This window comes from Megalops cyprinoides, chromosome 15, assembly GCF_013368585.1.
Source record: "Megalops cyprinoides isolate fMegCyp1 chromosome 15, fMegCyp1.pri, whole genome shotgun sequence".
NCBI lineage: Eukaryota > Metazoa > Chordata > Actinopteri > Elopiformes > Megalopidae > Megalops > Megalops cyprinoides.
The window spans coordinates 21,565,773-21,590,000 of NC_050597.1; the positions used below are offsets into that span (position 1 = coordinate 21,565,773).

The 24,228-nt window shown below is 45.6% G+C and overlaps 1 protein-coding gene across 25 annotated transcripts in view; it reads left to right on the top strand.

The window, feature by feature from the left end:
- Window positions 1-24,228, top strand: part of LOC118789872 (neurexin-1a) — a 307,259-nt gene that overhangs the window by 198,416 nt on the left and 84,615 nt on the right. For all 25 annotated transcript variants that reach the window (XM_036546568.1, XM_036546567.1, XM_036546570.1 and 22 more), the window contains one exon: window positions 1,851-2,032. In XM_036546568.1, the coding sequence (XP_036402461.1) occupies window positions 1,851-2,032 (182 nt within the window). The remainder of the gene's footprint in view (window positions 1-1,850; window positions 2,033-24,228) is intronic.

Sequence of the window (24,228 nt, forward strand, 5' to 3'; positions counted from 1 at the left end):
TAACAAAATGATCAATGTTCTCAAGATGAAGCTTTCATATTTCTCTTTGAAAGAGCCAAATGCATATTATATTTTACTTACTTTTTTTTCAAATACACTTTTATGCAGTTTATATCATGTCCATTTGCCAGACAATCTAATTACTTGAGTTCAAATGATGTCAAAAATCATAAAGCAACAAAAATCATAATTGAATTGGCACTTTTGAATTTGAATTGACTTTTTAAAATGATGAACAGCATGTCATAGCAGTGCAACATGGTTATTACCTTTGCTGCTACTTTTTAGAGTTCGACCCTGAGGCAACATTTGGGCTATATTAAATGTATTAGAAAAAAAGCCCAAATCTCCTCTCTGTGCTGTACTTTAATAGCGCTTACCCAGCCATTAGCATTTTTTTCCCTTCCCATTTGCATAGGTCAGTAATCTATGCTGCAAGTTCGCCTCTAAGGGATACATTTGCGCAAAGGCTTCTGTATTCTCTGTGAGCTTCTGGTGAATCAATGTCTAACACACTGCTGTGGGAGGAAGGCCTGCGTAATTAGCATCACGCTGATGTTGAAACATCATTCACGTCCCCTCGTTAGGGCCTCAGAGAAGAACTTTCATTTTTCAGCGTGCAGGAAGAAAAAAACGGGGCCTTGTGACATCACTGTAACTGAGGTCATCAGAAGGGTACAATTAAGAATCTCAGCCAATCAGCTCCAGGCGCCGTCTGAATTTGATGTTATTAATTAAGTGTGGAGACACTGGGAAAGCTGGACGCCACGCTGTGTACCTGGGCCCTGAACACAGCTGGCTTCCTCCTACAGCTTCTTATCCGTTTCCTCCGATGACAATAAAAGTGATGGTAATAAAATGGTAGCTGTTTTGTATAATTAGGTCAACCTGTCTCCCGAGGGACCTCAGGGAAGCTGGGAGGGGGCAGCTGGCTGTTTTTCACCATGGGATGCAGGCCGGAGGTCACGGACAGTTTGACGTAATGATGCTTAGCGAGTATTTTGGCAATTTCTTGTCTGTCGGGAAATATTACGTTGCCATGTTGGAGGGAGCGAAGATGCACCCGGATGATGGAAAGGGCCAAAATGAGGCCTGAGGAGATATGTCCAGTTATGCCCCATTATGTGCATTAGGGACTGTTATTTTGTTGGCTGTCTGTGTTCCCTCTGTCTCAGTCAGTGTGATGGCTATGCGGCTAGAATGCAGGCTCAAGAGAGCTGGGGATAGCTGTGTCACACCTCTTTGTGGGTTCTGGGATTCTGCACAGTTAGGGTGGCACCGGTGTCCAAGCTGTATTCTCTGATGGCAATTCAAGGAATAATTTGGTTGAATAGAGGAGAACAACAGAAAGCCCTCATTGCATAGAAGAGTGAGGCAAATACTTCACTTCTCAGGTTTTATCTAACAGATTACACAGAGACCTGCAGGCATGTGATGTTAAAACTGTTTTTTTTCCTTGTCTGTTCAGCCAAAATGTACTGTACTGGACAATAATAGAGAGGAAAAAAATGCAACTGTAATTAAGATAGGGGGAAACAAAAAAGAATGAAACAGTCATTGTGAATTGTGTTGATGTATATCACTTGAAAAGGGAACTCCTTCAGCACATTCACAGTTGAAGGTCCCTACGTTTCAAAACACCTGTTCACTATATTACCTCAAAGCTATTTCACAAAGTCTGTATGTCAGTCTCTGGTTACCCAAATGTAGCTAGTTATTTCTTTCTGGCCTTGGCCCATCCAGGCCAAGGCCAGTCTAAACCACGCCAGTTCAGTCCACCTACAACACACAATGAGTCTTCCCACACACACAGGTCTTAACATTTCTGTGCTTTCATTTTGCCTCTGCAGCGGGAACGACATACATATTTGGGCGAGACGGCGGGCTGATCGTGTACACATGGCCGCCGAACGACCGGCCGAGCACGCGGGCGGACCGGCTGGCCATCGGATTCAGCACGCAGCTGAAGGACGCGGTGCTGGTGCGGGTGGACAGCTCCTCCGGGCTTGGAGACTACCTGGAGCTGCACATAGTGAGTCCCGCACTGACCCACACTCATGCTACCTGCAGCCAGACATGGAGATGATGATGATGATGATGGTGGTGGTGGTGGGGATGGTCATGATGGTGGTGATGATGAGGACGATGATTTTGACAAAGATTGTGATGACAATGATGTTCAGAAAAAAGATGATGATGATGATGATGATGATGAAGATGGTGTTTACTTATACATTGGTATGTTGATCATGGAGAGGGCCAGCTCACCAGGTCAGAGGTTCTCATCTGCCAGTCAGTTGACCAGCTACTTGCTGGCCTTCTTCCCCTAAAGGCTCTTAGGGGATACTACAGAGACATGCTCGCCGGACATGCATTTACATACACATACTCTAACTCTCACACACATAGATATACAGAACGTAGCAGAAGCTAAACTTCTTTGGCAACAATTTTATTAGTAGACTCACAGGCATATACACAGACACACACACATACACATACAAAGTGTACCATTACATGCAGACCATATTGATGGAGACACATTATGTACTGCAGTATAAAGAGTATATTTACACTCTCTAGCACACAAGCCAAAGCAATGATCTATACACTTTAATAATTACACGCACACACACACACACTCATACCGGGCCCTAAGCCAGTGTGACTCAGTCCTCCCCTCTGGGCTTTGGGGTGACATGGCTGTCTGTGTCACAACACCCCCCTCCCCATACACACCTCCACCAACAGCCCCTGGGGAAAGCAGGTGGTTCAGGGACAGAGCCCTGGAGCACCTAGCAATGCTAAGGGAGCGCGGTGACGAATATGCTAATAACAACAACAACAACTCTCTCTCTCACACACACACACACACACACACACACACACACACACACACACACACGCACACAGGCACAGAGGTCATTGAACTTGCCTCTCTGGTCTTGCCCAACCAAGCTTTCAGTTCACAGTATGGAACTCTGTGCTCTTCACACGCAATCCCAGGGATGAGTAATCAGCCTCTGCGAAAACGGACAAGAGCGAGTGTGAAGCATGATTTACTCACTGCCCTAAGGGTCACATGGCTAACACTTCACTGGGGTGTTGCGGACGGAAAAGGAAAATTTCCTTCTTAGGACTGACAGAAGCAGAGAATCAGAGCTACAGTCCTCTGAATACGAGCTGTTCTCTCTTTCTGCATGTGCTGCAGCTTGTCTGTTTCTTTCATTATGGTATGCAGTATTCATCAATGGCTTTGCATCAGTGACATGACCCAGATAAAAAAAAAAAAATCAAAGCTGAATACAAGGTATAGATTGCATTGACTCTGACCCTGAGATTTATACACAGGATTAAGGTGGCCTTTGGAGCAGCTCAGTACAGTGAGAGCAGAGATTAGCTTTTTAAGAATGGCTGGGTTTTGGAACGCATCTGAGATGTGGGCTCTGGTTGCAGGATCAGTGACTGTCTCTTCCTCTCGCGCCCCAGCAAGGACCCATGAGTCTGTGGTATTCACTGATTCAGCGCAAGACCACTGGAGAGGGTGGGGTTGTCGGGGGGGATAAGACAGAAAGAAAGAGAGAGACAGAGGGTGAGGAGAGAAAAGAGGAGGGAAGAGAAAAGAGGAGGGAGCGGGGAAGAGAAGGAGAGAGAGAGGGAGAGACAAGGGAGAGAAGCGAGGAGGCGGGGAGAAGGAGGAGGGAGAAGAGAGTGAGGGGAGAGAAGAGGAGAGAAAGAGTAGCTGCCATCATTTTTGCAGAGAAAATCACTGCCTGCATTATGAGATACATTGCCACCCACTCAAACAAAGAAGATGTTGCTGCAAATGTAGGCCATAATTAAATGTTGATTATTATCTCTTTCTCCAGTTATTCTGTCAGCTGTTCCCATGCATTACACATACCCGATGAAGTAACGTCTTCAGCTCTGTGTGTGTGTGTGCGTGTGTGTATGTGCGCGTGTGTGCATGTGTGTGTGTGTGTGTGTGTGTGTGTGTGTGCGTGTGTGTATGTGCGCGTGTGTGCGTGCGTGTGTGTGTGTGTGTGTGTGTTCGTGTGTGTGCGTGTGTCTGTACACGTGTGCACCTGCATGTGGTAATCAGTTGGTGTGAATTTCAGTACTTACACACTCCTCAGCCTCTTATACCCCCCCCCCCCCCCCCCCCCATCTCCAGCTTCTATTTCCTGAATGACATGAAACTTGCTCAGCCTTGAAGGACGCAATCGTGGCTCCCTCCCTAACAGCTGAATTTCCACAGTAATGTGTTGAGACGATGATTTAAATGCCCCTCAAAGCTCAAACTCCCCTATCTTTCTCCCTCTTGGCTCAGATAGAGATGTCTTGATATCATGAAAATTACCATCTATTTCATATCTGTCTATTGGCCAAGGCTCATTAACAATCAGCCATAATGATTGAATTCAAAATTGGGGCTGTTTTTCTTTTTTTACAGTACTGCTGCTTTCTCCATCATTACGAATCATTGAACTGGGCTGTGAAGTGCTCCATGATATTTTGTTCATTTATTTTGTTAACAGTTCTGCATCACATTATATTGATTTGATCTGGTCTGATTTGCTTTGCCATGAATGCAAAACTTTGTGTGTGGATTCGTATTAATGAAGAGCTTAGTGTGATCTGTGTGAAACTCACTGTCGCTCTGAAGCAGTTTCACTAGAGGGCACTTGAATAGCACCTCCATTACCTGATCACCATTGCATTTGATAGTTATTTACTCATTTATTTCTTTTTTTACCCAAATTAATGTTAATATTATGCATAACAGGAAATTTTAAAAAAATGTAACGATGAAAACAGAACTTGTTTTTGTGCTTGTGAGAAATTAGACAGGTTTAACTAACCTACTGTCATCTCTCCGGTGTGATTGCATTATGAAATACATATTCATCACGGAGGCTCGAAGCCATCGTCGCGAACCGTGAAACAGGCATTTTAACAGTTCAGGCTGATTCGCACATCGCTGTATGAAAAAAAAGTTTCATTATTATTCAGACAATGATACATTATTCCCTGTGAGGTGGGGAAACATTAAGCATTTTTGGATTTGGGATTCAGCAGGCAGCTGTGGTGTCATTATCACCACCGTGGCCTTGTTCCCTAAGTGCATAGAGGGCTCCAGGCTTCAGCGCAGAGCCGTGTCTTTGTAAACGCACCGTCTGCACTCCTTTATGGGGTGCTGTGAAGTCTGCCTTTTAGAGCAGGGTTCGGGGGACTGTTTGACCACCATTCACATTTAAAATTCACTTCTAACTAACACTTTTAACTTCTAATGCCATCTCTAAAATCTGTTCATGGACCTGTGTGTGTGTGTGTGTGTCTGCTGTACTGTTGTGTGTGTGTGTGTATGTTTGTGTGTGTGTGTGTGTGTCTGTGTATCTGTGTGTGTGCCTGTGTCTGTGTGTGTGTGTGTGTACATGTGCTGTAGTGTACTATACTGTGCATGTGTGTGCGTGTGTGTATGTGTGTGTACACCTGTGTTTTCATTAATATGGACATGATTTTAGGGCTCATACGGTTTTTCAGTGGGTAATATTGCAGTTTGTGCTTTTCAGTGAAAACAAAACAGCACTGATTTAAAGTGGCTCATGCTGCCATTTGAGGACGTTATTTATTCGGGGTTCCAGGGGAGCGGCATAATTTGGGAGGAGAGTCATGGTGCAGTCCTCACAGCAGCAGCAGCAGCACCAGCAGAAGCAGCAGCAGCAGAAGCAGCAGTGACTCGCAAAGTGCTGCATTGGGGCTTGGGGACATGTGGCTTGTTTTGTACCATCACTCTGTCTCAGCAGAGCGGTCTGGGAGTGCTGGGAGAGGCTTTTTTTCCTATCCTCTAATTGCGAAAGTCTCTTCAAAACAACTGATGCAGGCACTCGCCGGCTAAGATGGCATTGCCGTGAAGTTAATATATTCTGGAAAGTGGAGGAGTGCGGTGAAATAATGACTTCTCTGGCTGAGCGGCGTTCCCCTCGGTCCTGCTGCAGTCCGACAGAAGGGAAGCTGCTGATTGAATACACCTCTAATTGTTACTTCAGCCCGCCTCTGTCTGAGTCATGAACCCAGCCACTCAGAGTCACTGCAGTGTGTGTGTGTGTGTGTGTGTGTGTGTGTGTGAGAGTGAGAGTGAGTGTGTATGCTCGTGTGTGTGTCAATGTGGTGTAAACATGCTTGTGTGTGTGTGTGTGTGTGTGCGTGAGTGTGTGTGAGTGCGAGAGTGAGTGTGTATGCCCATGTGTGTGAGGAATTGGTGTAAACATGCCTGTGTGTGTGTGTGTGTGTGTGAGTTTGCATGTGTGTCTGCATCTGTGTGTAATAAGCCATTGATCTGTTCTGTAGCTCAGATTAGCAGGCTAAGTGCTGTGATGATAAGAGTGAGACTCATGGGTGCTGGCACTCTCTCCTGGGGAAGCTCCATGTCACGCAACTCTCCCTGCTGCTATTAGAACAACACCTTCCCAGAGAGATGCTATTTAATGGATCATGTTCCACAGCCAAGCCGAGTGGCTCCCCTGTCGGAGGAGCGCTTTGTCTCGCACCAGCCTGGCACGCGATTCCCGAGATGCCCCTCCTCCTTACAAACATGAGTCCAACTTAATTTGCCAGACTTGCTCTAAGCTAGGGACCCGGGAGTACAGCTTCCATTCTACCTGCTTACATTACTACTATAGCATAATCAGCTGCTACCTTAGAATGACCTCACTCAGTGTACTAGAGTTAACCCCATACCATAAAATGCACGAATTTCCACAGTAAGCATGTATACCTTACATATGTTAAGTACTGCAGCAGTCACAAACATGAATGTTAGGCATTTCTGTAATGTGTCTTTAAAAAGGCGATAAAGGATTAATCACTGTGCAGGCTTTTGAAAATGTCAGTCTGCATAGCTCTCTCATTTCTCCTACTCATTTATTACTCAGACTGGATCTGTGAGGGAACACGAAGTCTCGCAAAGCACTTTAAAGCACCGAAAACCTGAGCAGAGAAAGTTCCAGGGCGAGGGATATGAGGACACAGCGGCAGTGCAGTTTTCTATTCCCACATGACTCCCGGCCCCTCCCCCCCACTCCCCCCACCCCCCCACCCCTTCCCGCTTCTCACAAATTCAGCCTTTTTAATGAGCACACCTACACAATCCAGCCATCCATCCCTACAGTGATCTGTCATTTCTTAGCTCAGTCTGCCACGTGTGTGACAGAATCTCTCAGAACCCCATCCCTCTGGGGCGGTGTCTGGTGCTGCTCTCTCCCTCTCTCTCCGTGCTTTACAGGAAGATTTGATCTGAGGTGCAAAAGCGTGCTATTTGGGGGTGTTGCGGGAAAGGGGGATGTAACAGCATTCGGTCACTCACACTCCTTTAAAAAACCCATCTTAGAACCACATGTGTCAGTTTCAAAGGGGGAGGATAAAGATGGATAGTGAAAAGTTCACATCTGTGTTCTCACTCACCCATCTCAGACTGAGGGTCATTTTGCTGGCACAAATGTATGGTGTCCAGTGTACATTGTCATTTTCTTATCTGTTGCCTTATCGGAAGCCGCTCATGCATGTCCTTCTTCTCTCTTGTCTTCATTTTTGTGTTTGTAAAGGATGAGGAGCCATGTCCCTGACCATGCACTCAGAGTGATGGAGGTATTATCTGCTTACATTGAGATACAAAAAAAAAATGTGCTACATTGCAAAGCGGTGCACTGAAACTCTGATGCTATAACATTATGGGTTAATGGAAGCAAAAGGACTGGAACGGTGGTGTCACTAACAGCAAGGGACGATAGCTTCACTCATTTCATACGGTCTATAACATAAGCCTCTCTGATAGGATCTGAGTGGAGAAGAAGGAGTTAGGAGGCACAAATGCTTATTCAAGGGCCAATACGTAATGATTGGCGGATATACTTTTGAAATCTGAAAATGAAATGTGAAAATTTGAAATACTTTCAGGAGGTTAAAATGGCCTCCCCGCCACTTGTCAGCATTTGACTGTGGTTCACATGTTAAAATTTAAATCGTCTGAAGCACAAATCATTGTGAAACAGTGGTAGGCGGTCATTAAACCACACCGTTATCACCCCAGTATACAACAGTGGAGGTCGATGAGTGCTGGGGGTTTGGCGGCGCTTACAGATGTCTCGGTTTTCAAAGGGTTAGACACAGAAGGCCTCTTCATTCTAATGATACACCTGACCCAAAAGTGCAATGACTGCAGAGAGAATGAAACCTCATCATTCCCCCATTGTGAGGGCGAGCATGCAGGAATTATCATTGCTCATCTTTCACTTCCAATCATTTCTCCATTTGCCCATACTCAGAACCACTAGAGAGCTAAGTGGGGGAGAGGGAGCGGGGGAAGAGAGAGAGAGAGAGAGAGAGGAAGGGAGGGAAGGGGGAGGGAGAGAAAGATTAAAGGGAAAAGGAGGAAGAGAGCATGAGAGAAGAGAGCGGGAAAGAGGAGGAAATCCCCAATTCATTGGTGTGACAGATCATCCTCAGTAATATGTCATCTTCAGTGCAGTAGATCTTTAACTTACAGCTCTGGCTACAGTAAGCAGAATTGTCCCCCCAGTGCCTAAGATGGAGTATATTAAATTTCTTTTCTCGTGGTGCCATAGTAAGCACATGTTCGTTTTGTCAGGGTCAAGAGGACACAAGTAGAATACGATCACTTTCGTCTTCAGCGTGTCCCAGAAACTTCCTTTTGAAAGGACTTCTCAGTAACTTCACTGCCCTGGCAAACTTCAGGCTCCTGGACAGAATTTTTCTCATTTGCCTCCTGATCTGACCAAACAAGAGCCAATCCAATATTTTGAAAGGTGCTCCACATTTCTCAAAAGTGTAAAATCAGAGGCATGTGCATGAAGGTATCTTAAGCGTGCATTTAATGAGCATTACGACAATGCAGGCTTTGTGCTTGAATGTGAGAGGAACATTATGCGAATGTTACAGGTTAGCAAGGTAAAATGGCAAAGAATGGCTTCACTACAGTCTTCTACACTTCTACACTACACTTCTTTTCCTCTGTGGCCTGTATTTTGTAAACTGGTTGACCTGTTTACAACCATAATCACAAGTGGATCCTTAAATCATCACTTCCTTAAAATGTAATATTTAATATGTTGTTCATTGCCTGTATCGTAGAATGTGTCCTTATGGAAAAGTCCTATTATAATCTCATTTGATTAAGTGAGGAAATGTGTTCTTGTAAAATTTTCTTTCCTTCCCAGTAAATCTCTTCTAATCCCAGAATCCCCTCTTCATGTTCTTTTCATGTTGCTGATTTTTAAAAAAGGTTTGATCACGTTAATTTCAGAAACAACAGGCTACATATGCTCAGGTAAGTTGGATGTGCAGTTTTCCATTTTACACATAGCTGTGTCTTACTTCATGGAACTGTAATTTATTTCAATTTTAAGTGTGCTGTAGCCATGTGCTAACAGGCAGATAAGGTATGACTAACTTCACAGCATAGTGTGAGAATTGGAGGCAGTCAGAATAACAAGAAATCAGATGGATTACACCATGTTCCTATAAATGTACAAAATGGCACAACCGGTTCAAGACAGCCACCTGTACATGATTTGAAAGTTCACGTATTACAGGGAATTAGAATTCCCTGTTCATTGCTTATGCAGCTGTTATATGCATATATTGTAGCATAATATTCTTGTAGGAAGAAATTGAGGTTTCATCACTGTCAAACTTACTTTTCAGTATGCACACTGTTTAAACTGTAGCATAAAGGAGAGTATTTTAAAGAGCAGGTTTTTTTTTTTTTTACCTTTTATATACACCCTGTAGCTACTGAACTCTGATATGGCATTTATAAAATACAGACTGTGTTATTTAACAGACAATGAGTGAAGGCCACACTTGGTGTTTTGTTGGGCTTGCTTAGCACGGAATATGCAGAGCTGGATGGATGGCATGCACTGCAATGTGTTTGAATAAGTAACAATCCGTGATAATATCATACTCAACTGGGAAGGTGACGTTTCAGCAAAGAAGAATGATTTGTATGTTATGCGGGAGAGATTATCTGAGTCATTCCAACCACATCTAAGTCAGTGTTCAGACCACACCAGGGTCTTAAATAGCACACTGTTTATTTGCTTCCCCGACAACAGGGCAGCTTGTTAAGTTTCTCTTATGATTCTTCCTTTTGCATATAGTCCATTTACATAGCTGTGTACTGTAGATATGAAGCAATTCGGTTTAAGGTCCTTGGTCATTGGTTCAACAGCAGTGCCCCACATGGGAACCAAACTGAAAAGCTTTGGTCAGCTGGCTCAGTCTCATGACACTGCCATAATCAATAACATGACATGACAGTGCCATAATCAATAAAATAAAATGTGCTATACCGTTGAGAAAGGTGTACAGTATAAACAAGATGGCATTGGTAAATATCCAGCTGTATGCATGTAGTAACATTATTGTTTCCCATAGCCTTGAAGACACACACACACACACACACACACACAAGCTGCCATCCCATTTCAGGAAGGGTAGCTGCAACATTTTGCCAGAAGGGCTTGATCAGCTAGCATCACCATATAATACTGCATGATGGGACACTGTGCCTGTGGTAACCGCAATCAATGGATTTGCCCAGTTTCTTTTTGTAATTAGCTACTCCTGGTGGGAGAAGGGTGTCCAGGTGTGGCTGGGTTTCCAAAGCTGGGGTGTGAGGTGGTGGGAGGGGGTGTTTACACACGGCAAGTCAAGAGGGGAGGAACAAAGGCAATTTTGCCCAGGCTGAGACTGGAATTACATACATAGATCTCTGGCAAACACTAATCTTCCAGAGAGGGGGTTTCATCTAATTACTCTTTAATTGTTGCTCATGCCCTGTCGTGGCATCCCCAGCCACGCTTGTGTGAGAACACATGAAATATTTATCTGCTTGTTTTGTTCCCTTTTTATTTATTTATTTATTTATTTATTTATTTTGGACACCTTAATTAAATTCATGCTGCTGTTGCTCGCAATTTCTGTTCAGTTCCTCCAAGAGCTTCTTTTAATATATGGCCCATGTATGCATGCTGTTCTTAATTATGTTTCCAGGAAAAAAATGAAAATTAAAAAAAAAAAAAAAAACTATGGCATGCTGATCATCTGCACGAATGTTTTTTTTTAATAATAATAACAAAACTATTCTTTATTTCTTCTTCTTTTTCTGCTCCTTCTTCTTCTTCTTCTTATTATTATTATTATTAATGCATCAGCGACATGGTAAAAGTGACAGCATATGTCTCCTGCTATCTGTATCATTAATGGGCAACGATACTGTTACTGCTACAAATGTTCATTTTTCCCCACAAAACCACAGTCTCATAAGATATTAGCTCCACAAAGGGGACAGGAAGTGAAACCAAAAAAAGCATCTTTGATGGGGTAAAAAACCCGGCACAATCGAAACCAATATAAATGGATGAAATGGGATCTGCTTTTTAATGGTGAAGCTGGTACAAGAATAACCACAGTCAGCTTTGTCAGCAGAACCATCCATCTGATTCTGTTACTTTTATGAATTATAGATTTCAGGACCTCCTCAGACCTACAAATCAATAGTTTCAGGACCCGCTTGAGGGCTGGGAGGTTGTTTTTTTTTACAGTCCATTTTAAAGAAAGGCAGGAAATAAAATGACAAATGTCATGCGTAACCCAGTTACATGCATGAACCAGCTGCAACCATGGGTAACCATGAGACTGCAATAAACATGTTATATGTAGAGTTTCAACAACAGAATACACAGTTCCTCTATATAATGCTTGTCTTTGTTTTTGAGGTCTCAATCTCAGGGAAGTCGAGTATTTGGTTTTCTTTATGCATGATTGGTTATTGGTTATATGGAAGATTTTCGGACTGAATAAATCTCGTAACTCTGAAATAATTTTCCTTGGGGGCAGAATTTCAAATGATTGCATTCAGTACACCTTGTAAGCGGATGTCAGAATAATGAATTTCCACAATGAAAACCAGTCCCCGAGTTTTGTCTCACTCGAAGCGCAGAGCAAATAACGTGTCAGTGGCAATTAAAGGAGTCAAGTTGTACAGTCTTCCCCCTACCCCTCCTCCTCCTCCTCTTCCTTCTCTCTTCTCTGAAGCTGAAAGCGATCCAGTAGCATGTGGCAGTGTTTGCTTCTATTTCTGCACTCCAAGTTGGTGGTAGGGGAGCCAAGGCGCCATTCATAACCAAATGGGTATGATAGCACTTACAGGGGCAAGGGGGCTACACATTGATCTGCAAAAATGCGACGATGAAAATACAACTTGCTTTACGTTATCTCCCAGAGCGGTATGGTCTCCATGATTGCAGGTTCTGTTCCCCCAGGCTGTCAAGTGCTATTGTGTTCTTCAGCAAGTGGCTAAACATGGGTTTCATCAGGTTGATCTAATGTAAAATAAGTAAAAATGTAGCCATACAAGTCACCTGGGACAAGGATTTGTGCCAAATGAATGTCAAGGCACGGCCCTATCCTGAATACTCCTGTTAAGTGTCCATGGATGCAGAGGCTTCCGAAGAGATACCCATTCCTTATTTTGCTCACTTCGGAAACACCTGCCTTACATATTGTAGTTCATGTAACATTATCAATTCATGCGCTCGGATGTCAGCTGAAGCATTTCGTTTTACCAGTAATTTAAAACAACAGTATCCCACCCAGGAAGGGAACCTGCAACCGTGTGGTTTTAAACCCAGTCCCCTAACCACATGGCCACACTGCTCCATGCCAGTGCTGTCCCAGAGGTCCAGGGCCTGCTGACGTGCGAGCGTTTGCTGTCCGCCACAAATGAACCCAGTCAGTGCGGGACCTTTGTATGCCCACTCCTCCATCTGCATCATTACTTACACCACAATTACAGACTCAAACAATGCCTTTATTTATGTGAAAATATCACAGGTATTGAACGCGTACCCCGACTGGCTGACACCCCCCACCCCCATTTCATCCCCTCAGATCGATGAGCAGCCAGCCGGTGTGTTTGTGTTTGCATTTTAATCCATACACACCGCCTCTGTAAACTCGCCATCAGAACCTCTCGCCGTGGGGGCCATTACAGCAAAGCCAGACCGGGATTAATCGCATAATCGTTACCGCTTCATGAAATCTTAATAGAGGCCTCAGAAAGTAGTTTGTAGGGAGCGGTCATTTCGGCATTAGAAATGGCAATACTCAATTTCGCACAAAAAAAAAAAAACACATGAAGGAATAAGTGGTGTACAATTAAGCATGGCAGCGCATATCTCAGGAGTGCGGTTGCACTTGTAAAGCGAGGCTTTCGCTGGCTCAGGGGGGTGTTCGGCAGTGACGGATCGCGTACTGCATTCGCGTCGGTCTGTGTTGTTCATTACTATCAGCTGCTTCTCTGCAGAGGGTATGATATATACAGCTTCCTGGTCCCCGCCGCCCCCATCACCCTGAAAATGGAAATGGGAGGCAGGACAGGGAACTTTAGTGCCACTGTTTTTTTTCTACTTCTTTTTAAACTCTCTCCATCGATTAAAGCCATCATTCAATTTCAGGCTCATTTGGTGCAGTCCAGGTGAACTCTGAGAAGAGAGGGGATGAACAATGCTTGTCATTTAAAAAAGTCCGCAGTGGTAAGGAAAACAGATATGGCTGACATTAGCTAGAGAATGAAGGGGGGAGGGTTAACAATGGAGGGGTGAAAACAGAGCTCAGAAGGGGGAAGAGACGGGAGAGGAATGGAGAAGGAGGTCAGACCCATGTATGTTGATTTGTCTGGATGATGCAGACCAGAGTGCAGTGAAGTGCTTTGACAAAGTGGTGGCTGGCATGCCACATCCAATCCGAGCATCCAGCAGGTGCATTCTGGGGGCGTAAGGTGGACTCAGTCGTGAACTCCTCACCCACAATTCCTTATCTGAACAGCCTCCAACTGGTTTTATTTCAGCACAAAGGGCCACGAAGCTGTTTATCTTCGCAATCACTGCGATAATGTCTACTGGAACAGCCGAAGGGAAAAAAAAAGCAAAACAAAAAAGGCACCACAGAGCACTGTGCCATAGAATGCGGCAAACTTTTATTGCCCTCTGCAGTAAGGCGATGACTGATAAAGCCAAAGACAATGAGCAAGGGAGAAGCAAAGGAGAGAATAAAGGAGTAGGGAAGAGAGAGGAGGAATTTGTAAAGGTTAAAAGATTCCATTAAAAGCAAAAGCCCTTTAAGGCAGGACAGAAGATGAAAAAGACTCTAAGCTCAGAGTGGTGAGAGCATGGCCCACTCGGAGTTATGAGCAAACGAGAGAACTGACAAGCGGGCAGCACGCCGCTCATCTAATTGGAATGTGTAGCTTTCTTTGGTCTGCCATCCTGACACCTCACCATACACCTTCACACGCACACACACACACACACATGTACATGTGCGCACACACATTCTATATCCTTCTCCTTATTCTATCTGTTGCCCTTTCTTTTGTTCTTTATTTCCCTCTTTCCCTACCTCTTTCTTTGTCTCTGCTTCATCTTTTATATTTTTTCTTTACCTTTTACTGTTTGTCCCTCTCTTTCTCGCTGTCTCCATCTCTGTCTCGCGTCCTCTCTCTGATCTCGGCTCCAGTCTCTGTCTCTCTCTCTCCAGCGGCTCCACAGGGAGTCGCAGTGACAGGTTGTCAGATGTGGCAATGCTGCCAGACCCTCGTTGGCCAGCTGCTAGTGCTGGCCCCCGGGTCCCCGAGACACTCCGTGGCATTAACACTGCCACGTTCCCCTGGCGCCGGCGGCTGGAGCTGCCCGAGACACACCAGGAAAAAATGGACAGGGGAGAAAGGGAAGGAGAGGAGGGGGGGGGGGGGGGGGGAGCCAAGCAATTTGCCTCTGTGAAAGAGCCAAGTCGCTTCCAGCTTCACAGATGACAGTCACACCTGCAGCCATAATTCCTCTCTGTCTTTCCTTTATTCGATTCTATGCCGGTCAGTCAGTGCCAAGTAGAACAGTGTGAAAGCATACTATTCTCTGTTTGCGAACCTTTATTCACTGGGCTGGACTCATCAGGACTAGGGGAAAAGAGAGCGCACCTGCTCAGAGGAACCAGGCAGCCCCATTATAGCTCATTCATCACCCTGGCACCAGTGCTACTCTGGAGAGCGCTGGGTCAGGACAGCCATGCGATGCCAGCAGCAGGAAGACGGCCTGTTGACGGTCCACGTTAGATGTCTTCATCTTTACTTGAATCCAAAAGCCTTCCCTTTGATACAGTAGAGCAACTTTTGACATCATAATTTAAAAAGAGGATATTATTCAGCAGACACCTCCTTGGGGTGTTTAACTCCTCCACTGTGTGTGTGTATGTGTGTGTGTGTGTTTGCAGAAGTTTACGGTGGTGAATTAACTCATCACAGGCATCATAAAGTATGATGACATTTACAGCAAGGTCATGGACTGAAGGCTAAGCTGAGGGGGGGGGGGGGGGGGGTGGAAAGAGAGAGAAAGATGGAGGAGAGAGACAAGACAAAAAGAGGCAGAATGATAGAGAGAGAGTTATTGACAATGGATGAAATTGATGATAACAATGAAAGGCAAATGATGAACAGGGTGGAAGTGAAACGAGTAAATTAGCAGCCAGTATCTCCACAGGTCGACAGTTCCATGGCAATGGGCCAGACTGTTTGCCGGGCTTAAATCTCACGCTTCAGACTTAATTAAAAATCCCAACGTGGAGCGGAAGCGTGCCTCCCTTCGACCTCGCGTGTGGAGGAGGAAGGCTACAGGCGCCCTTTCTGTTAGCAGACACAATGACACCAGGCCAAAAATCGCTGCCCGCCTGAACCGGGGCGAGCCAGGAGAAATCAAAGCGAAAAGGCTCACAGACATGTCTGCCACTGATCTCAGACACAGATATTGAGAAAATGCTTTGTATTTATAAGATTACTGGACACAAAATTGAGATGTTCAGAGAGAATAGGGTGCGGAACAAAGGGGCCTGTGGGAATGGCTTTGTTCTGCGGTCCTTAAAATACTACAGAACACAAAGGGTTTTTTGGAGTGAAGCCGACGCTCGACTCTCTGTCTGCTGGCCCCCTGGGTGGTTGTTCACTGCCTCTGATGTGCAGACGTTTGTTTTGTGGAGTACCCAAACTTTGTCCTCCAGCGATCCCCTCTCTCTTTGGCGGTGTCGGTTCGGGAGCCCCTGAACACAGAAAGGGGCTGTATTTGTCTTCATCCCGCTAGTTTGTCAGCCGCAGAGTGGGCTTTGATGCACTGCGCCGACGGACAGAGGCGCGCATGTGGGCCTTTGTTGTCCTTAATGGCTTGTTCGCGGAGGGGCCACAACTCACGGCGCGGAGGGAGAGGCTGGCGGATCTTAATGGAAACGTCAGCGGGAGGATAACGGACGGCTCGGGGGGGGGGTCGGGGGGGGGCAGGGACGGGGAGCGGATGGGCTCGCTGGCCTCCACGTGGGCGCGGGAGTCCTTAATTAAGACAGTGTGCTGTCAAACACACAGCCAGGCTGACATTCACCAATCAAGAAACAGGAGCTGGAGCCCTCATCCTGCCTCTGCCAGTTCTGAACAGACAGCTGCGAGTCTTTCCTCGTAAGGGCCAGCAGTATCTATGAAAAGAAACGGACCTGTGCTCATTTGCAGCATCTCAGCTGTCTGTGTGAGCGTGTCTATATATGTGTACAGTTGTATACACGTGTATGTACATACAATTCCAAATATGCAAAACGTAAGTACAACTGTTACAATTCAAATTTTTCATGCTTTGTAAGAATTAGGTTAATTGTTTATTAAGAATAAATGTGGACTCACCTACTACATGTAATACAGCATTCAACAGATCGTAATTAACGATAAAAAATTTGAATGTATCTCTTGTCTTGTGATAATTGTATCACGGTTATCAGGAAGATACTCATTAAACTGAGTTAACCTATGTTTTAATTTAGTTAAGGTCAACACTAGTATGAACAGTGGCTGCAATTGGCATTATGACATTCAGTTGACTATCATGAGTCATGCCATTTGTATGTTTGATCATGTATGTATTTATCTGTTTTAAAAGATTTTGTGAAATTACTAAATACAAATACGATTTTTTCCCTGTTTGATGAATACATCGCAGGGAAGAACATTTCGCAATTATCAACCCTTTTTACCTACCAAATCCTCTTGAACAGATGTGATTGTTGTATATAAATTTTGCAACAATACATTGTCATTTTTTTTTCCAATACTATTTAAATGATATCACGGTAGCGATGAGTAAAAGGGATCAGGTGAAGTGGAACAATCTTAACTGTCAGGTTATGTCACTGCCATCACTTTCTTTACCTAAGTTTTATAGAAAAGATGATGAAAATCATTCCTATATTTGGTATATGTATTATATTCACTACTCTTTATGATGCAGCGTATTCATTGCGGCTGTCAGACACAGATTCCTGTAATCACGAATTACGGAAAAAGAAAACAAAACAGAAATATGTAGGCTACTGTGTTTCTACACAGCTCCCTCTGTACCATTGTCTTTCCATCTAAGAGCCTATTAGGTGTTGTAAGTTAAGTATTAGTAGCTTGTACCAAGTCCCCGGTAGGCATTCAGGGTTATGCTAGTTAGCGCAGACGGCCTCTACTAAAAGTCAAAGGTCCACAGACAAAATATACACACTTTACATGTTAGGAGCATATTAACGTCTTGTTTATTTGTAGATACATTTAGGAATTCTGATTGGCCAGAAGCAGCATCACTTAAATGAATAAAATAATTTCAAAACAATACCAAAGTAGCACCACATGTATCTTAAAAAAATGCAGGATTATTTGTCGCTAGTATAGTATGAACAGTAACATTGGAAGTGATCACGTGACTGAGGAATTTCAATAAGTCGGACATGTTTCTTGTTCAAAATAATAACAGAATGAAAATGCGCCTAGTCCAGTCGTTCAATTGTAATGTTCACTGACATCAACAGTATCAGAAAAATGATTGTGATAACGCAACCTCCATAAACAAGCGTTCTGCTCATTTCCCATGTAAGCTTAATAACATTTTGTGTATTAATACAAGTGCTTTCCTCCAACAGACGAATGATCAGCATAATATAAAAGCCTGTCTCTAAAACGTGCAGTGTTATTTTTAAAACAGTCATTTCTCCTTGCGTCCGTGGCTTTCTGCGCTCCGAGTGAAGGAATATGAGGTTTACTCATTTGCATATTTATTGCTCAAGTGTGCATGTTGCCTGGGTGTAAATGATATTCCCTCCAGAGTGTGTGAGAGTGCATGGGTTGTGCGCACGTTTGTGTGTGTGTGTGTGTTACTGAGTGTGTCACCGCGCATGTTTGTATATGCGCAAATGTTTGAATCTCTTTTTACACTTATCGAGCAGCCAGTCTGCCACCTGACGAGCAAAGATAGAAGATCCGGGCTTCTGTATAAAGCTGTATTAATGGGTCGTGGCTAGCGCAAAAAAAAAATGTGTTCTCAAACCATTGAAAAGTTACACCAAACATGATTGCAGCCAGGCTGTAAGAACACGCTACTGATCTAAGTAGCATGGTGATCAGGAGCAGGTATTTTATATCGTATTTAACAAAACGACACTTGACGGTGATATCAGAGGGACGTCGGTGGCATGTTGTTAGACTTGGAGGAGATGCACAAAAGCATCAGTTGGCCTTCTGGAGAGAACGGCCTGCTTTTGCTTCCACTCAATTGTGAAATTGTCAGCATCAACATACACGTTTTGAAGTGCTCATCCTTGAAGACAATAATTACAGCACTTTCAGTTCCGTACACGTCTATTTTCTGCATGTTAAGCACCAGATTCACCCAAAGCTGTCATTTGCAGAAGATGGCAGGTCTTTTCTTTTTTTTTCATAGAATTCCGTGCACCTCTGTTTGTCACCGAAACGATTGAACTTTATTTCACTCTGGTGAGTCACTGTCTTGAATTTTAAACTTATTTGTCTTGTTTATTGGGGCTCTTTGATTGGCCTTTTGCTTTGCCGGCAGCCTCTCGTTAAATCAGCTGACACCCAGAGCACGGTATGTTCAGGGAGACACAGGGCGCTGCGATTACTGCAGTGACGAGGTGCAAGTGTACCTTCATAGATAAAGTAAGTGGAGAAAGAGAAGTAAAGAAAAAGGTAACTTTTTTCCCCCACTCAATCTGTAAGTTGGCTTGGAAGTGGCATATCTTCTAGTAGGCAGCGCTGTCCAAAGTAATGGTAAACCCGGCGGTGCGGACGCCTCTCACAGCAGAACTGTCAGATGATAAATCGCGCCGTCCTTGCAGTTCCGTTGGCGCTTCCCGCGATTCGCCGCTCCTGTTCCTCCTGGAGGCGCGGTTGGTGGGCGGATGGCAGCCATTAGAACACGGGTAGCGCTTTGATCTGCCGGGCGGATTTACAAAATGGCACTTACAGCTTCTTGATGTCATAGGGGAGAGATGCAGTGTTGGGGGGTGGGTGAGGTGGGATTGTGCATGGGAAATGCTAGCCCCATATGACATACCCCCGACCCTCTCTCTCTCTATTCCTTTTCCCTCCATCTCCTGCTACTCAGCTCATACAGTCCCCCGCCTCCTCTCCGCCCTTTTTCTTCTCCCATCCACCCTCTTACCCCTCCACTCCCCTCAGCCCTATCACCTTCCCTCTCCACTAGCTCTCTGCTCACCCTCATGGTTCCAAAGCAATTCACCTCTGTTGAAACCACTTGGAGGCCCAGATAACATGCAGTGAATTATGGCTTTTAATTATAACATTTTACTGCCGCTCCAAATACGCTCTATGTTCACTATGGGGTGGGTGGGGGATGTTTGTGGGGGGGTCAGGCAGCTCAATATTTTCACACAGTCACCTAGCCCTCCTTTCTGCTGACTTAAATACTCCTGAGACTGACCAAATGGAAAGTAAACTTCTGTTTTCATTAACGTAATTAGCACACCCTATAGCACATGCAAACACATATACAAAAAGTACACCCATGGGCATACTAACGTATAAAAAGTTGAGTCATCTCCAGGGTCATCATAACACAAGGCGGGCATCTGGAAAGTTGGATTATTCCGAGGTGCAAGCAGAGATCTGGCCTCTTCAGGCCTGTAAGCTCCAGCCTCTCCGGCAGTTTCCACCTGGCTGAATCTGCTAATGGAAGCCATTTCATTAGACCTGCGTACACATGCCAAGGGACCCAGAATGTGGATCCATCGTCATTTAATATTTATTTATCTCTTTTCCTCTCTGCCACACAGTTTGACCCTCTGACCTTTCAACAAACAAGGAGGCTCACACACACACACACACACACACACACACACACACACACACACACACGCATGCACACACACACACACGCGCACACACACACACACACATACACACATTCACACAGACACATACTTGGTTTGGCTTGTTTATGCAGTGTACATCCAAGGTCATTTAATAAAGAATTAATAATATTAAGTCAGGTGTTCTACGTTATTCTAAAAATCTTACTTGCGGAAGGGGGTATGCCATTCATGCAGAACATTTCTGAAACAGAACTTTATAATAATAAAGTTTAATATAATAAATAAACTTTATATAATAAAATTATATTTCGTAAAACTTTTTCCCCCCAGTATATTTGTCTTGGGCGATGAAACCATACCTGTATGAATTATTCCCACTTTGTGTAATGCGATACTACAGTTTGAATTTGAATGCTGAAAACCACAGTCCATTGTGGAATACATCACTCCATAATGGTCACTTACAAAATGGTTTCAGCTACTGTTCAGACACACTGAAGACCTGTGAATATTGCTGGAAAGGGCTTTTAATGGGGCTCAGTGTAAACCCACATAAGCGATATAGTTGCAGAAACGTTATTTATAGATATAACTCATACAGTTATTATATTTGAGGGTGGGGTATTTTAAGAAAAAGAGCTGGAGTGTTAGAGGAGGGATCAGATCTTCTGAGTTTCTTTGTGACAGCTGGATGAAACAGCCAATGCTTTTTGTCCAAATGTCACTAGCGGGCTGTCCTTCCAGAGAAATAAATTGGCCCCTGTGTAGCGGCGCTGGCCGACAGGAGCCGGAGCATATGGTGGAGATCAAGGCTGGAGAGAAAGTTTTCTCTTTTTTCCCTGCCTGTGCTTCAGCTGGGCCCGATGATGGATGTGACAGTCGGCTCGTCGAGAGACGTGCCAGAATGTTCTAGGTGGCTGGCCCGCGTGGCGCTTTCCGTTTCGGCCTCAACGGCGGGGACAGATGGAGGATGTGACACGCTAATGACAAATTATTTCATTCATCCCGCGTTTAGGTGTGATAGATTCCAGAACTCTCACCTGGCCGAGGCAAACAGATCTGTAGCAACAAGCGCCCAGCGCACATTAACACGCCCCGCGTCCCAGATTTGTGTCTGTATTTCTGCTGTGACCTGCCCCGGGGGGAGCTGGGAGTGAGGCACGGGGGGGGGGGAGCATATTGTTCCATGCTTCTCGTAGGCAGGAGCAGCAGGCTGGAGCCAGGTACGACAATGATGGCTGTGTAATGCCTCTGTAATTTACTAATGGGACGCAGTAATGTGGTGAGTTGCACTGCGGACAATTCTGTCACCATTACACCCAATGCATTAGAGGAAATATCATCCCCCGGCCGGCGGATAGAATTCCCGTATTTAAAACGTGGTTCCAAATATATGCGTAATTAGCCAGTAATAAGTTTAGGCTGGCTCGCTGTGGTCTGATGAGGCCGGTGTCTGCGTGTGTCACCTCTCCGTGTCATTGAGGAATGGTTCCACTCAGGAAAGGATCGGACTCGCTCTGTTTTCCATGCTAAATTTGGTGCCACCGATAGGCGCAGGTGTGCCCCCCAGGCCCCCGGTGCAGAGCACCCGTCCAGGGGGAGCAGTCTGAGGATTGGTGTGTGAAATGGTGCGGCGTGCGTCTGAGCGAGGTGGGGGGAGAGGGAGGGGGGGGGGCAGTGTAGCGCTAGCCGCGCAGGTGAGGCTGGGGGAGGCGTCTGGTCTCCATCGGAGCATGGCGATCTCTTTAATGACACGCGCGCGCCGCGCCGAGCCGGAGCGCTCGGAGAGGCAGGTGAGCCCTCCGCAGCCACGCTCTATAATTTAACAGCACCGGGGGCAGAGGGGAGCGCCGCTCCGCCGGTAACAGGCAGAGGCGCGCAGCTCCTAATGCGCATCTTTAACTCATAAACAGAACACCTCACAGCGGCAGAGCAACACAAACACGTCGGGCCGCGGATGAGTAAATGGATCTCTGTTATTTCCCACACTTATGGGATTGCAGGGGCCAAGAGTTGCTGAGTGCACTAAGGCAATCTCATACTGGAGGTATCTCCTTCTCCCCTACTCCCCCACCCACCCTCCCGTTTGGCTTTTCTGTCTCCGTTCTCTTATTCTCTCTCTCTCTCTCTCTCTCTCTCTCTCCCTCTCTTGCTCTCTCTCTCAATTTCAGATACGTTTTGTTTGCACAATCATAAAACTACAGCACTGCCAAAGCAATGGATTAAGAATTCATATAAACACTGCTATCAGTCGTCACTAAAGAATATTATATGTTTCCAAAACAAAAGGAAAAAGAAAGCCACTTCCAGTCCCCAGATTTCTGGGTTTCTCTTTTGCAACGACAGACTGCCTCTTATACAGCAGCTACTGTAGTTCAGTTGTGTGTCCTTCATCCACTAAAATTGGTAATTTTCCAGCATCTGACAGTGTGACAGAATTGGAAGTGTTGTTCTTGTTTTCCACAGAAAGCCACTGTTATTAGTGTGCATTTACTGCAGTGCAGGGGGCAGACTGTCTCCTGTGTCACAGCCGTCACGTAACCTGTTTTCTTTCAGGCTCCAGGTGTGCCCGTGTCCTCCGCCTTCCAGCGGCCGGGCTGTGATCACTTTGTATCTCTCCATACACAAAATATTTAATCCTCTTTCATGGATGCTGGTGCAAAATGTGCAGCGGCTTAATCTGCCCTGAAGGCGTGGTTCGGTGTGTTTGGATCCTGGGTTTCTCTCTGTCTCGCGTGCGGTTTTAATGAGGAGCTCTGTGGGTTGCGTTGCACTGGAGTGCGTGGTCTACAGGGAGCAGAGCGCTGTGATGGAATCAGGGCCTGGCCTGTGGCCGTGCATCAGGGATCTACACCCTCCTCTGCGGTTTCTGACATAAAGCCCCTGCCCCTGGCCCTCCTTGTGCCTGCTGTGAAGCGCGGAACGGCTGTTATCCGTGCGGTCCGGCACACACCCGGGTCCTCCCCCTCACCTGTGCAGATCTGCGCAGTGCTCCCTGTGTCCCTGCCTCCCTCTACGCCACAGGGGGAGCGTTAGCGCCGAGGGTCCCCTCCACGAGGCGCGCAGCGGGCGGCTTGCGCCGCAACCGGGCTCCCGGGGGGTTGATTAATCCACCTCCTCATCGGATCACGGGGGAAAGGCGAGGCGGCAGCTACGGTGGAATGCGGCGCGAGGGCTGGAAAATGAGATTTTTATCTGGTGATGGAGCTCTGGCCTCTATTACGTGCAGAGCACTGTCGCTGCCCATCAGTCGTAATGCGCATAGATGGCCGTCCACTCTCCCCGGGAGGGGGGGGGGGGTTGTGGCGCTATTAGGAGCAGCAAATGATAGCATTACACCGGCCGTCGCCAGCACAGCCCCCCGACACGCAAATGCAAGTGCAGCACCTTCACCCCCACAGCCCACCTAATGAGCACACTCCGAAAACACAGGAAAAGAAAGCATGGGCGCCGTGATGCATTATCTCGGAGCTCCATTTTCTGCTGTAATTTAGTTTTCTTTCTGTGGGGGTCTTTGATTACAGAGGCATGTGGGGGTAGCTCACAGCTATCGCGGTGCTTTTTAGATGTTGTAACTGGTAAGGTGGGTAGGGAACTGCTACTGGTGATGTAAAGGTATTTGTACCGAAGCTGAAGCAGCCTCTGCACTGAGCTGCAGGGCAGTCATCTGCAGCTGCCCAGACCACAAAACATCGACTCTCGTTTTGATCAGGGATGCAGAGTGCTCCTAGGGAGACAATATGGTGCATGTAATGGGTGCCCGTGGTTCTTTGTGTAAACACAAAGTAATTAAACCCAGGAAAAGTGTAAATCTGCTTTGTATCAGCCATCTGCCTGCTAGATGCATGTGTGGTGCTCCAAACCAAAAGCGTTCCCAGGATTTCATTTGACTTTAAAGTTTTCAAGTTCCCACTGGCATAAAAGTAAAACAGTACATGGCTGTGGTACTTT